At 45.6% G+C, this 15,675-nt stretch overlaps 1 protein-coding gene across 1 annotated transcript; it reads left to right on the top strand.

Moving 5' to 3' along the window:
* Positions 1 to 6,615: 6,615 nt before the first annotated feature.
* On the top strand, positions 6,616 to 14,788 carry ARSI (arylsulfatase family member I). Its single transcript, XM_081939175.1, has 2 exons — positions 6,616 to 6,976; positions 12,147 to 14,788. The coding sequence occupies exons 1-2, from the start codon at positions 6,654 to 6,656 to the stop codon at positions 13,543 to 13,545; spliced, it is 1,722 nt and encodes a 573-aa protein (XP_081795301.1). The 5' UTR covers positions 6,616 to 6,653; the 3' UTR covers positions 13,546 to 14,788.
* The last annotated feature ends 887 nt before the right edge of the window (positions 14,789 to 15,675 follow it).

The following is a 15,675-nucleotide window of genomic DNA, read 5'->3' as shown; positions in this document are numbered from 1 at the left end:
GATCCCGAGTTCGAGGACAGTCACCTGATGCAGAGCAGTCACTTGAGGCCTGGGGGGAGACCCGGATCCCGTTTGCCGCCCTGCGCAAGCTGCGGAGGGAATCACCCCAGGTCTACTTGTAGGTTCAGGAACGTTGTTTGTTCGCACTGCAACAAACTTGGGCACATCGCACGAGTGTGCCGGAGCGGAGTCCCTGCCTCACGGCAGCCACCCATGTACCGCCAACAGAAGCCCAACCCAGGGGCTTGGCGGAATCAAAAAGGGCGCCCAGAGAGAAATCCACAAGTGTTTACCCAGAGAGAAAGTTCCCAAAGAGCTGAGCGAGCGTATCCCCAGAGAGATTACTCACAAGGAGCTGAGCGAGCGTATCCCCAGAGAGACTACACGCAAAGAGCTGAGAGAGCGTTCTATCAAGACGCTCAACGAGAGTATTTTCAGGATATAGATGATGAGATAGAGTTGACCCAGAGAGAGGAGTTGCGAACGTATCTCACCACGATAAATCAGGTCCGCCCCAAGCGGCCCAAAAGGCTGAGAGTCACAGTCCTCTTGGAGGGCTCACCTTGCGAGCTAGAAGTTGACACAGGATCAACCCTGACGATCATTTCATGGGCATCCATGAAACAGGCTATCCCTAGCCTCAGAAAGAGCCAACTACGCGCTCCAGACGTCCTGCTACGAGACTACCAGGGGAACCAAGTCCCCATCGTGGGCCAAGGCACATTCCAGATCCGTTTCAAGGACATCGTAGCCCAGCTGCCCGTGACCATCGCCAGCGCGCCATTACAGAGCCTTCTGGGGCTTGATTGGTTTGAAGCCCTGGGGTTAGAAGTCACCGGAATCAACGCCGTGGAAAACAGCAGCGCTGAACAGATTTTTAAGGAGTTCGAGGATGTGTTCAGCCCCGGTCTTGGTAAGTATGTGGGTAAACTGATATCATTCAATTTAGACCCCAAAGTGGCACCAATCTGACTTAAACCGAGACGAGTGCCTTTTGCACTCCGCCCAAAAATAGATAAGGAAATAGATAAGTTAGTGGAGCAAGGAATCCTTGAGCCGGTGGATCACACGCGCTGGGAAACACCCATCGTGACCCCAGTCAAACCAGACGGGTCAGTCCGCATCTGCGCGGACTATAAATGCACAATTAATGTCGCGCTACAACAGAGCGCATATCCTGTGCCTGTAGTACAACACTTATTGCACTCGTTGGGGCCAGGAAAGGTATTTGCTAAATTAGACATGGCACAAGCTTACCAGCAACTGCCAGTTGATAGCGCCACAGCGGAGGCCCAAACTATAGTGACGCATAGAGGAGCATTCAAATGCAACCGGCTACAATTCGGTGTGAGTATTGCCCCAGGATTGTTCCAGAGCATCATGGAACGACTTTTGCAAGGGATACCGGGAGTCGTCCCCTATTTTGACGACATCTTGGTGTCCGCTGCAAACGAGGAGCAATTAAATAAAAGAGTCAGAACTGTTTTGGCCAGAATCAGAGAAAAGGGTCTCTGCCTCAAAAAGGAAAAATGCCAAATTAACGTGCCTAGCGTAGAATTCCTGGGTTATAGAATCGATGGTCAGGGAATACACCCCACTTCAAAGAAAATTAAGGCAATCCAGGACGCCCCCACACCACGAAATCAGACCGAGTTGCAGGCCTTCCTCGGACTACTTAACTTCTACAGCGTTTTTCTGAGGCAGAAGGCGACCGTTGCTGAGCCACTACACCGTCTACTCCAGAGGAACGCACAATGGAAATGGGGACGATCCGAAGCTGCAGCTTTCACCGGAGTAAAGCGCCTGCTCACCACTGACTCACTGCTTGTCCAATACAGCCAGACCCTACCGCTGGTATTGACCTGCGACGCATCACCCTTCGGAGTTGGAGCAGTCCTCAGCCACAGGATGCCCAACGGAAAAGAAGCACCCATTGCCTTCTACTCCAGGACTCTTTCATCGGCCGAAAGGAATTACAGCCAAATGGACAGGGAAGCGCTAGCTGCTGTAGCTGGAGTAAAACGTTTCCACGAATACCTCTACGGCCGCGATTTTGAACTGATTACGGATCACAAACCGCTGTTGGGACTTTTGGCGGGAAACTGCCCCACTCCGGTCTCCCTTTCTCCACGCATGACCAGGTGGACTGTTTTCCTGGCTGCGTACTCATACAAATTGATTCATCGACCGGGCTCCACTCTCGGACATGCAGACGCACTCAGCCGTTGCCCATTACCTGACATTCTGCCAGACCCCACTCCAGAAGTACCGGTATTGCTCATTGACTGTTTGGACTCTGGACCGGTTTCTTCATACGACGTTGCAAGGTTCTCCTCTAAAGACAATTTAATAAAGCAAGTTCAAACTTGGGTTTGGAGGGGGTGGCCGAAGGGAAACGTGGGCCCGGAATTCAAAGTGTTTTGGTCAAAACGGGACGAACTCTCAGTGTTACAAGGTTGCTTATTGTGGGGGGATCGAGTTGTTATTCCGTATGCTTTACGTAGGAATGTATTAGATGCTTTACATGTGGGTCATCCGGGGATTGTTAGGATGAAGGCGTTAGCAAGAAGTTACGTTTGGTGGCCAAACATGGACAAAGAAATAGAGGAGTGGGTGGCCACTTGCGACCCATGCCAGGAATCGAGACCAGCACCCCCGGAAGCGCCCGCCACAGAATGGGAGAAACCTAAAGCACCCTGGTCGCGAATACACATCGACTTCGCAGGGCCATTCCAAGGTCAGACTTTCCTTATAGTTGTGGATGCATACTCAAAATGGCTAGAAGTAGTCCTAATGACTTCAACCACGGCAGAGGCAGTCATTAAGGTTCTACGGCGACTTTTCGCCACCCATGGCCTGTCCGACCTCCTAGTCTCCGATAACGGGCCCCAGTTCACGGCCATACAATTTGAGACATATCTAGCAGGTCAGGGAATTCGGCACGCCCTCGTCGCGCCATTCCATCCGGAATCAAATGGACAGGCAGAGAGAATGGTGCGATTTGCAAAAGAGGCCCTCGCTAGGATGGGTCCAGGTGATTGGCAAACACGCATTGACCATTACCTCTTAATTCAGCATATTACCCCTAGCGCAACGACGGGTAGGAGCCCCGCTGAACTACTCATGGGCCGCCGTTTACGGTCTCACCTGGACCGTCTTCACCCAAATTACTCTGCCACAGCTCCCCCAGACTCCACAAGCAAAATTCGGTCTTTTAGCATAGGGGATTCCGTATACGCCCACAACTATGCAGGGGGAACATTGTGGATGCCGGCAAAGATCATTGGCATCACGGGTCCACGATCGTATCTGCTGGAGCTGGAAGATGGGCGGAACTGGAAAAGGCACATCGATCAACTTCGGGGTCGCCTAGCACACTCAGACCTTCGAAACGAAGACGAGATTTTCCTGCCTACAGAAAGTCAGCCACGCGAGAGCCCCATCATAGAAAACTACGACACCTGCGAACCAAGCTCGGAACAAGAAAGCAAGCACGAAGCAGAGCAACCCCCAGACAACGCAACCGAGCAGACTCCGGAACGCCCCAGCTACGAGGGCACGAAACCTTCAGAACGTGGAACAGGAAAAGCATCCGATCCTGCAACCACTTCTGACCAACCAGAACTACGACGCTCCTCCCGAGTAAGGCAACCCCCAACATACCTAAAAGACTATGTTACCTACCGTCTAGGAGGGGAGGGGTGTTCCGTCTAGGAGGGGAGGGGTGTTAGATATTAGCATATATCGAGGCAAGTCTCCTCTCTGGTCCGCTGCTACAGCGGGAAACAGGTATCGTTCTGATTGGTCGAGGGGCGTACCCGATCCCTATAAAAGGGGAAACCTCCGACCACAGAGCAAGCTGGATCACTACTACTATTAATAAAGAGCTGATAAGTCACTCCGTGTCCATAGTCTGTTCTCTCGTTGCCCCGATCTAACAAATGGGCTATTGTTACTTTAAGAGAAACTTACATTATGATTGTTGGGAGGTGAGAGGGTACAATATATGAATGAGTAATCTACTTTAAAACGGGGGGAGGAGAGGGGGTAAAGTATCTGGTATAATATTTGAATGAGAAATATTTTTGGGTTGGGGGGACGGGAAGGGGCATAGTATTTGTATGTGATTTACATTGTATGGTGGGGGGGTTAATAGGGGAAAAATTTGTTTGTATAAAACTTTTTCAATAAAAAAAAGAGAAGATAAAGCACTAATTTCACAATGATTAGGGGAAAGAAAGTGAACTGGCCTTGGCTGGAGAGGAGAAGAAAGGCGTGGATGCATGCTTATGAAAAGGACAGTAAGGCATCTTCAAGACAATCTTAATACAGGCAGGCAGACATGCTATCTATTAACGATGTCTGGAATAGACAGCTTCGTGCTTTCCAGAGATCTGGATGACAAGTCCTGATGGCTGGCTGATATGGACAGTGGGCCCCTCTAATTCCTCTTTTGGCAGCAGCTGTCCAAGGTTTCAGGCAGTCTTTATTCACATTTGTATTTTATATTATGATAACCTTAATAAAATTGTTTTAAAAAAACAGTTCCTAATTAATAAGGCATAGCCCATGCTGTCTGGAAACCATAGCCTAAAACATGTAGAAGGAAACCTGCTCTCGAAGCAGAGAACAACTTAAAGCTCTTCAGAGCACCAATTTCTGGAACATAAGCTAGGAAAGAAAAGATCAGAAAACATTCCCATAAAACATTATCTCCATGTCTGAATCCATTCAGCCACCCAGGAGAAAGACTTTTGTATCTACTCCAATATAAATGATCCACCAGAAGGATCCCCAAATCCCACATCCTAGAATATCATAATCATGTTGGCTGGAGAACAACCTGCATAGAACAAATAAAACAAATCTACTTTATCATATTTTAGATGGGTACAGAAATTCCTGATATAGCAGTTTATGTTATGAAGATATATTACAGGAACATTTAAATTTTTTAAAAGTCTACCATACCTATCTTGTTGCAGAATATCCTTGTAATTCTGCCGGTTGTCAGCTTTAAAACCTCACATAGCTGACGACTGGTAAGATTGTTGAACCAATTACTGCCTGTAGCCTTAGGTGTCAAAACCAAAATCAATAATAAAAATTAAAAATGATAAAATAGAATAATAAAATGAAATGGCACTCTCGTAATAAATTGAGCATTAATATTTTGGTGCCTACACCTAGGTCTCTACAATGCCCTCACAGACTACTGGCAGTCCCCAATCATAGAGCTCGTGGGTTATATGTTGGGCAATGTCTGAACATTATGTTAATTTACTAAATCATGGTGGTAAGCGTGTGTCATCCCAGCCACTGTCTAGCTCTCTGGAATGGAAAGGATGGCAGGAAAGAAGAAATCTCTGTGTGTGTCTGACATGGAAACTTGGAAACATTCCATGGGCCACTTTACATGATGCAGGTGGATCAAGAGTATCTGATGCCATGTATTGATTGATTTTTAGCAGTCCAGATAGGGTCATCCTAACTAATGAGTCTTGCCAGGTAATTTTTTTTATTTTTTATTTTTTGCATATGGGTATATTCAATTCTGTTCAATTTATTAAATTTGCTATAGCCACCCAATTGATTAGAATACCTAATCTGGATTTATCAGGCTTAGTTATCGTCAGAACTTGGACGGACCTCCCACCAAAGAAGCCTGGGACTGGAAACCAGGCTGGGAAGATCTGGGGGGGGGGGGGCAAACCACTTCTGTAACACTGCCCATACAACTGGATCAGACGGCATGTTCATGGAGTCAGGGGGAAGCCAAATTTGATTAGCAGGAGACCTCACTACTTTTTACTGTACAAGGTGAAGAACTGACCCCTCGATCTACTGGACTGGAGTGACGGGTACCGAACTCGTCTTAGGACCCAGGAAGCGGCGGAGATCTCGCCGGCCGGTTCCCTGGGAATCAATGAAAGGAGCGGAGTTCTTCAAAGCTCCCTCCAGAACCTGGCGGGGATCCCCCGGGCAGATGTTGTACAACTTCTCACATCCCCCCCTCCCGGTTTCCCTCCGAAGGGGGCTTTTCTCCCTGGCTGCGTGGCCCCCATATTTCCAAACAAGCGTCCGGGATTGGGGTTGGGTGGGGGTGGAAGTTTGACATACTTGGAGGACCGGGGGAGGGGCGAGGAGGGGGGATTCGAAGAAGAAACGTGGTGGGGAAGGGAAGCCACCCCGAGGGAGGGGTGAGGCAACATGACAGCCGCTCTTGGCCCAGACTTTCCGACGGGACGGGGCGTAAAGAAAGGGAAGCCCAAGTCCCGCCGCCCAGGAGGGAGGAGGGGACTCGGCGCCGATGGAGCTGAACTTGGGCGCGAGTTTCGGGAGAAGTTTTTAGACTTGGGCAAAAGGTCTCGCGCTGACAGCCCGCAAAACTTGGCGGGAATGCCGCCTCTCCCTCTCCTTTTCTTCTCTCCCCCGACGCCGCAGGCTCTGCTCAGGAATCGAGCCGCCGCTACGAATCCCATCCCTGAGGCGTTTCCCGCGGACGATTTTAACTAGCTCGGCCGCTCTTCCGCTCGGCTTGAGCGAGGGCAGCCCCGCTAGCCGAGACGGGCGGGCGGGCGAGATTTCCCCCATTGGCGGGAGATGCCGGCATCATAAGCGCCTCTCGTCCAGGCTTAGGGGCTCGGTCCAGCATGGCCGTCAATGCCCTGACTGGCTTCTCCCTGGTCAGCCTGCTGAGCTTCGGCTACCTATCCTGGGACTGGATGAAGCCCGGTCTGGTGGCTGAGGTTTCGGGGGACCCGGCGGGGAAACCTCGCCTCCCGCCTGTTTTCTCCAGGCCTCCCCACATCATTTTCATTCTAACCGATGACCAGGGCTATCATGATGTGGGCTACCACGGCTCGGACATCCAGACTCCGACGCTGGACAGGTTGGCTGCCGAAGGGGTTAAGCTAGAGAATTATTACATCCAGCCCATCTGCACGCCTTCCAGGAGTCAGCTTATCACGGGAAGGTAAGGAGGGGCAGAAGCGCCGCTTTCACGCCACTCGGTCCACCCGGTCCACGGGGAGAACTGGACGGGATAATCAAGTCCAAAGGGAAAAGGAAGCCTCCCCCGGTGGGTGCTGGAGAGGAAGCCCGAAGGAAGCCCCGTGAACTTCAGCCAAGGCCCTCCCCCTGGATAAACTTGTATAAGTTATGTTCAAATTAAAAAGAGAGAGAGAGAGAATGGATAACCAGATTGAGAAAAGCGAAAGGCAAAACAGCAACAACAACCCTCGCTACTTTAAAGAGATAATGTGGTTGCTCAGGATTCAAAATTAAAGTGTGAAAGAGCGGAATATTTGCTAGCCTTTTTGGAGGGTGATAATGTTAGATGGCTTTTACTTCCAATAGAACTTTAAAGCTGAGCGAAATTAATGTGCAGACAGGAGAGATGAGGCATAATAATGAGTAATAATGAGTAAAAACGGTAAATGGATTTCACTGCATTAGAATTTTGAATCAGAACGGTGTTGGTGTGCAAACAGTAATCATGAGGCATAGTAAGGAGTAATAATATTAGCTTTGTTTCATAGGATTAGGCTGTAAAATGTAACCGTACTGGTGCACAGACAGTGTTACCCAAGGGATGGGCACCACTTTTCAGTTCAGACAGCTTTCCCTTCAGAGAGAAGCCAGCTTTTCTTGAAAAAAGTTACTTTACATTGTTTGCTCCTTATTTATGTGGCTATAGTACTACTGATCTCCTGTACCTGGTTACCATTAGGATTCACACTACATACCATTCAAACTTGTACTTGTACATACAATTAAAACTTCTATATACAATTAAAATGCAGTTGTAGAATGGATGATGATAAGGACAGAAACAGCAGCATTTGGAGAATTAACAGGATTTCATCAGCCTCCCAAATCTTGACTGGCTAACATCAATGCAAGGGATTCATTTACTTTGTTAGCAGCGAAGGCAATTTAGCATCCCTTTTAAAGAAATGGTCTGGTTTGGGATTAACAATATACGTATCCATGATAATAACATTGGTCTACGTAGGCCGCTGAAAAGGTAGTTAAAACATACAGTAAGTAAAAGTTTTCTTTTGAGTTACTCGATTGGTCCAGTACTGGCAACATTGACTAGAAGTATATGTACAGATTTCATGAAGGAGGTTTTCCCACTGTACCTCTTGAACCTGGGGATTCAGCCTAGGAAGTCTAGGAATCTTTGGCATGTAAAATATGGGATGTACCATATAGGGGGAAGAAAGACAAGATGTCTTCCTAAAACCCAGAATAATCTACAGTATTTTTCCTTAGCAAACTGAAACCCATCAGAGAGGAGATCATGAAAATTTCTGCCCAAACATTGCATGAAATATATCGTATTTTTCGGAGTATAAGATGCACCTTTTTCCCTCAAAAAAGAGAGTGAAAATCTGAGTGCGTCTTATACACTGAATACAGCATTTTTGGCCTGCCGAAACCCCGTCTCCTTCACCAAAATGGCCATGCAGAGCCTTTTGGAGGCTTCCAGAGTGCTCCTGGGGGCTGGGGAGGGCAGAAATGAGCGAAAATGGGCCGTTTTTCACTCCCAGCCCCCAGGAGCACTCTATAAGCCTCCTAAAGGTTATGCATGCCCTTTTTTGGGACAAAAAACGGGCCCGTTTTTGCGAGGTCTGCAGAGTGCAAATACTTTTTTTTTCTAATTTGCCTCTTCAAAATCTTGGTGCATCTTATATTCTGGTGCATTTTATACTCTGAAAAATACAATATTCTTTGCTTTGCTGCTACAGTTAACCTACCAATAGTCCTACAGTCCAGTTCTAAATATTTGCCAAACACCAAAATGAACATTCTGGGTGGAAACTTTGTATTGCACAGATCTGTATGTTTTGCCAGTTTTTCAGTGGCTTGCTCTGCTGTTCACGAGCCAGAAATCAAAGAAACCTGCCTTATTTTAATCATCCAAGCATTTGCCAGATATAAAACATGCTTAATTTCCCACAGCTACACATTCCAAATCAACAGTGTATGTGGGGTGTGTGTGTGTGTGTGTGTGTTGGAATGGGGCAGGGGGATAAATTCAAAGCCAACTGTAATTATTCCCGAGAAAAAAAAGTTTAGGGATTGGAGTATTGTGGGATAGTTAGAAAAGGCTCATTGCAAGATCTTTGATTTTTCCTAAGACAATGAATAAGACACTTCTAGAAAAGTAGACATCTGTTTTGTGGCTAGCTAAACTATTTTTATTTACTTTTGCATCCAATTTCAGAGTGCTATTACCTGCATGCATATCATGAGATGTACAGTTTAACAGTGAGGCAAAAGTATGTGGATTTCTTCCATAAATATTTTGAACTAGAAGGAAAGCAATAGATATAGAGTACCACTGAAGCTTATTGAAGACTCAGATTTTTGAGCATTGGAGCCTAACTAGCTGGAGGCCCTATCCCATGAATAAGATGATATGCTTTCAGTGTATGAACGTTTGTTCCATAATAAATCTGGAAATGTTTGAGGTCCTCTATAACATTCTAACATTTTCGCACTACGGCACAAAATTAAATAAAATGACTTCCAAAATAAATATTGCAGTGGATTTCAAGGACATAATTAAATCTGCAATCCTATACCGTTTATCTGGGAGTAAGCCATTTGGGCTTCATTTCTGAGAAACTATGAATGTGATTTCACTCTGTGAGTTGCACAGTCCAACCTTTTATAGGGAAAAAAAGGGCATTCCTTCCCTTGCAGGAAACTAGAGATTTTGCCCTCTTTTGCCTCAGTTTTAAAAGGACTAAGTCCTTTGAAGATGATAAATACAAGTTTTCAGAAAACAAAGCATGTCTATATGAAATATTAATTCCTGCTGAATCGATCCCTTGTGGATGGAGATCAATACAGTTTAGTGACTGCCTTGGTTAGTAACCAATTGTAGTTATGACAGTGATGAAAAAGCACCTTAGCTACCCATCATTTCATTTATAACCTTTGCAGGTCTATAAAACAAAGGAAAGCTGAAATAAGACCATAAGCACAATCGTGGTTTCTCTTAGTGATCATTTCACATGATGATCAAGTTGACAATGCCAACTGTAGTCACCAAATGAGGATGACTTACAATACTTCATTTAGAGACCATTCAAAGTTACAATGGCGCTGAAAAAAGTGAATTGTGACCATTTTTCATACTTACAACCATTGCAGCATTCCCCGTGCGTCACATGATCAAAATCCACATGCTTGGCAATTGGATCATATTTATGGCAGTTACAGTGTCCCAGGGTCACGTGATCACCTTTTGCAAATATTCTGACAAGCAAAATTAATGGAGAAGCCAGATTCACTTAACAACTGGGTTACAAACTTAACAACTGCAGTGATTCACTTAACAACTATGGCAAGAAGGGTTGTAAAATGGGGTAAAAGTCACTTAACAACTTCTCACTTTGCAACAAAAAATTTGGGTCGTAAGTCGAGGACTCTCTGCAACATCTGCATTTAAATATGAATCATTGTAAATCTTAAAAGCAAAAACCATTCAGATTTTAACTTTTGACTTTCTAGATAGTGTTGATTGTGATTCTGAATTTGTCAGAAGTATTAATGCAAAAAGTCTTTCTGGCAGATGCTACCTAATCTTCAGGAAGACGGAGTATCAGCACTATTGAAGGTTTTAATAGGCTTTCCCTACATTAGTGATGACAGAGGTGATAGACTGTAAAGATGCTGTTCTCCTTGGTGTGTTGTCTCATCACAAGCGTATGCTGGGCTTTTTGCTCCAAAACATGTCAAATTATTCTCATCTGGAAAAAAAGAGATTGCATTATGCAGAATTTATAATATCAAATTAACTCACTGGGATTTGCGTTACACATAGTGGATCAGATATAGTTACAGATAAAGGTGATCCTTGACTTACGTCCATTTGTTCAGCAATCGTTCAAACAGTGCTGAACAAACGGATATATAATAGGTCCTCAAAATTCTGGCCATTGCAGCACTACTGTGGTCACATGATCAAGATCTGAGCACTGGGGTACATGGTTCACAGTTACTGGGTCAAGACAGTCACGATCACACAATCACCATTTGAAGCCTTCCTTTCAGGCTTCCCACAAGCAAAATCAGGGAGGTTACTTAAGTATGTCACTCCTGCTTATTCCCTGCTTGTAGCATTCATCCACCTCCTGCAGCTTCTACTGGCTATCCGAGGCCTTCCTACAATTCATGTGTAGTCTGTGCTGGCCTTCCCAACTTCCCCAGCTCATGCATGGCCTGCACCAGCTCTCCTATGCCCTTCCCAGCCAACCTCCCATGGCACTCCCATGCACCTTGTCTGGGACTCCCGGACAAGGATCTTTGGATCTATACTTACAGCAAAATTACCCAGAAAGTATTATATATAAAATGGATTGAACTTTGTTTTTGCTCCATTTTTGCTCCTGTTACTTTTACCATCTCTGGCTTGGATCTCAGCACGTGGTTAACCTTTTCAATTGGAGGTAAAGGCTAACAGGGAAGTGGAAATAGGAGTGGTGAGCAAATATGAAGGAAGAAATAAATGAAAAAGTAATTGGGCCTAAAGTAGTCCAGAAAAATATTGGAATTTAGCAACATTCTATGCATCCTTTAAAAATGTGTTTATTTTGGAGACATCCAGAGAAGAAAGGGCAAACTTGGTGGTTGATTATAGTTCCGTTAAAAAAGGAGCCCCCAACCACAGTGGAATGAAGAGCTGGTGAGAAGGCCGGCTATTCATAATTCCTTTGGACAAGGAGAAGAGTTGAGTGTCTGTTATTTGTGTGTGTGTGTGTGTGTGTGTGTGTGTGTTTACTATGTTCTTATTTTTCATTTTTACTTTTCTTTCTATTTTTCTTTTCTTTCTTTAAGGCTTAAAGCTTTTTTAATTGTAGTGTTTAATAAAACTACTATAAAAATAAAAAAAAAGTGTTTATGTATGTATACCAGTGAACCTGGAAATAGATACCTATTATTATTGTGTCTGCTTACAACTTGGATTCTTTGAAACCATGCCATTCAGCTTTTAGAAGGAATCCAGGTAGAAGTAATGTTCTATCAGGGAAACTTACTTTTCAGGGACACAACTGTAGGTTCACAGGGGGATGGAGATATTGTAATGTAAGATGATGTCTTTGCTTTCTTTCCCTCTCTTTTCCTAGGTACCAGATCCACACAGGTCTTCAGCACTCAATCATCCGTCCCCGACAGCCAAATTGCTTGCCTCTGAACCAGGTCACTCTCCCACAGAAACTGCAGGAAGCTGGCTACTCTACCCACATGGTTGGCAAATGGCATTTAGGCTTTTATCGTAAAGAATGCTTGCCAACCCGCAGAGGCTTTGATACCTTCCTGGGCTCACTGACAGGAAATGTGGATTATTATACATATGACAACTGTGACGGGCCAGGAATATGTGGGTATGACCTTCATGATGGGGAAAATGTAGCCTGGGAGAAAAGTGGCAAGTATTCCACGTTCCTTTACACCCAGCGAGTCAGGAAAATTTTGGCAACCCACAACCCCAAGGAGCCTCTCTTCATCTACATAGCATTCCAGGCAGTGCATACCCCTTTGCAGTCCCCAAAGGAATACATCTATCGCTATCGCTCCATGGGCAATGTTGCCCGCCGCAAATATGCTGCCATGGTCACATGCATGGATGAAGCTGTGAAGAATATCACCTGGACCTTGAAGAAATATGGCTACTATGACAACAGTATTATTGTTTTCTCTACAGATAATGGAGGGCAGACGTTCTCTGGGGGAAGCAACTGGCCGTTGCGAGGCCGCAAAGGAACATATTGGGAGGGAGGAGTGCGTGGCATTGGATTTGTCCACAGTCCACTGATTAAACGCAAGCGAAGGACCAGCAGGGCCCTCATCCACATAACTGACTGGTACCCAACCTTAGTGACTTTGGCTAGGGGCAATGTGTCTGAAGCAGATGGCTTGGATGGCTATAATGTGTGGCCAGCTATCAGCGAGGGCAAAGAGTCACCCCGGACTGAAATCCTGCACAACATTGACCCTTTGTATAATCATGCCAAATATGGCTCTTTAGAGAATGGCTTTGGCATCTGGAATACAGCAGTACAGGCCTCTGTACGGGTGGGAGACTGGAAACTTCTTACTGGAGATCCTGGCTACAGTGACTGGATCCCACCACAGACTCTTACCAACTTCCCAGGGAGTTGGTGGAACTTAGAGCGCCTGACAGACGGGATGCGGCAGTCTGTCTGGCTTTTCAACATTACAGCCGATCCATACGAGCGCCATGACCTGTCAGATCAGCGTCCTGATGTGGTCAGGGCTCTACTTTTTAGGCTGGTTAATTACAACCAGACTGCTATCCCTGTCAGATACCCTGCGGAAAACCCACGAGCTCACCCTGACTTCAATGGTGGTGCCTGGGGACCTTGGGCCACAGAAGAGGATGAAAGATGGGAAGTAGGGCACGGAAAGCCCAAAAACAAAAAGAGGAAGAAGAAGTGCAAGATCTGTAAGCTACGCTCCTTCTTCAAAAAGTTGAACACCAGACTGATGTCAAACCGCATCTGAGATGGGGCAGGCTGGGTTCTTGGCAAAAGTCAGGTTGGAAGAGAGCTGTTCCCTCCCCCCCCCCCAAAAAAAAAATGGAAGTAGGGGGAGAGAGCAGTAGACCATTCTCCTTTCTGTTCAACTTGGAGTGAAGTGAGATGGACTATCAGCTCTTCTTCCCCTATTGTGAGGTCGGGATAACCAAGTCTCCCTATCCATCCCACTTCGTCTTTCCCCCAATTTCAGCACCAACGCTGCTGATTCTGAATACGGGCAGACTTTGCAACCGCTATTTGACATAGTCCCTTCCTTTTAAATGTTATGACATGAGATGGTACTCAATGCGCAATTAGTCATCCTAGAAGATTGCAGCAGTGCCATTCAGGAACTAGCGGGAAGGTTATACATTCTCATTCTTTAACCAAAGATGAAATTGTTCTTTACCCAGGGAAAGAATCGCTTAAGGGTGAAATTGTTCCATATTTGCTATTGACTAATGGAATGCTGACCATAAATAATCTTACATAATGTTTTTGCTCTCAGAAAGCAATTGTGGATTCTTCTCTCCCTGGAGACTGTAGTTGCCTCCTTCTGATCACTTTAGTGCCTGTGGGTGTAGATACAGAAGACCTGGGACAATTATTTTTATCAGAGTTAAAATGCAGATCTGGTGTGGTGCAATTTCCCCCACCCCCTGAATATGTATAAAGCCAAACATCTTGTATACGTGGGCAGGGGCATCAGTAAAGGCTGTTTGAGTGTTGCTTGATCTAAGAGCATAGTCTTATATATGCAGAAGGAGTTGATAAGAGCTGAATTTTTACATTGATTGACAGATCTGTTAATTTCCACTGAATGACTGCTTTTATATAGTTTTTTTTTTACTATGCAGATTTTCTTTCCTGCAATTTTGAGTGTACTGCAGATGAGTTCTTGTTCATCTATAGATCTATTCAAATACAGAAGAATAATTGCAAGTTGCTTCCATACGTCAATTTGTATGTAAAACAAACTATGCAAATACTCATGATTAGCTCACAAATAGTTAAAATCTTACTGTTTGGTGAGCAGATGCTTGAATTTCTTCATAAAGGCAGAATTAATTTTTACAAATATGATGATTACTAGCTGAATTTATATTTTTTTAAAGAAAAAAGCAGTTCATTTATCTATTAATGTGAGTTAATCAGGGTGATTGATTGATGCATGGATTGGGGATGATCTATCACAGCGATGGCGAACCTTTTTTGGCTTGCGTGCCATAAGTGGGGGGAGCGCAGGGGGGTCATGTGCAGGCGTGCCGCACCCATAATGCAATGCGCGACCCCCCAGTGCACATACGTGCACTACAGGTGCGACCCCCCATTTTTGCATGCTTTTTTAGCCCTCCCCAGGCTTCAGGGTCTTTATAGGAGCATGGGGAGGGCGAAAACAGCCTCCCCCACCCCCCGGAAGCCCTCCGGAGGCTCCAGGGACCCTCAGGATGCTTCCCTGAAGCCTCCGAAGCAGTCAAAACGACCCTCTGAGCAAGCAGGAATTCCGTTCCCGAACTTCCGGTTTGCCCGTAGGGCCGTTTTTTTGCGCTCCGGAGGCTTCAGGGAAGCTCATGAAGCCTCCAGAGGGCCTCCGGGGGGGGCTCTTTTCGCCCTCCCCAGGCTCCTATAAAGCCTCTGGAGCCTGGGGAGGGCGAAAAATGGCTTTAAAAAAGGATGACCTCAGCTGGCCAGCGTGCTTTTGAGGGCGATATGTTGTGTAGGGAGGGCTGTAAAGCACTGTGAAGTGATATATAAGTCTAAGTGCTATTGCTATCCTTAATATGGCCTTCAGGTCTTCCATGGTGCATACAGTCTTCTCATTTTCTCTTTTTTACCACCTTTCCCAGCACCAGAACCTTTTCAGAAAACCAAATCTTCACATAATGCGTCCAAAGTAGGATATTTTGAGCCTGGTCCTTTCAGTTCCAACAAGAACTTTGGATTGATTGTCCACTACAACCATTTGTTTTCTTGGCTGCCTTGAAATATTCTCTGGAGTCTTCTCCAACCCCAAACTTTAAAAGGGTCAAGACTCTTCCCATCCTGCTTCTTCAAAGTACAACTTTTGCTTCCATAGATCATGACAGAGAATTCCATGGATTATTCTTTGTAGGTG

Source organism: Natrix helvetica (assembly GCF_964273705.1).
Source record: "Natrix helvetica genome assembly, chromosome: 1".
NCBI lineage: Eukaryota > Metazoa > Chordata > Lepidosauria > Squamata > Natricidae > Natrix > Natrix helvetica.
This window is presented reverse-complemented; position numbering and strand designations above follow the sequence as displayed.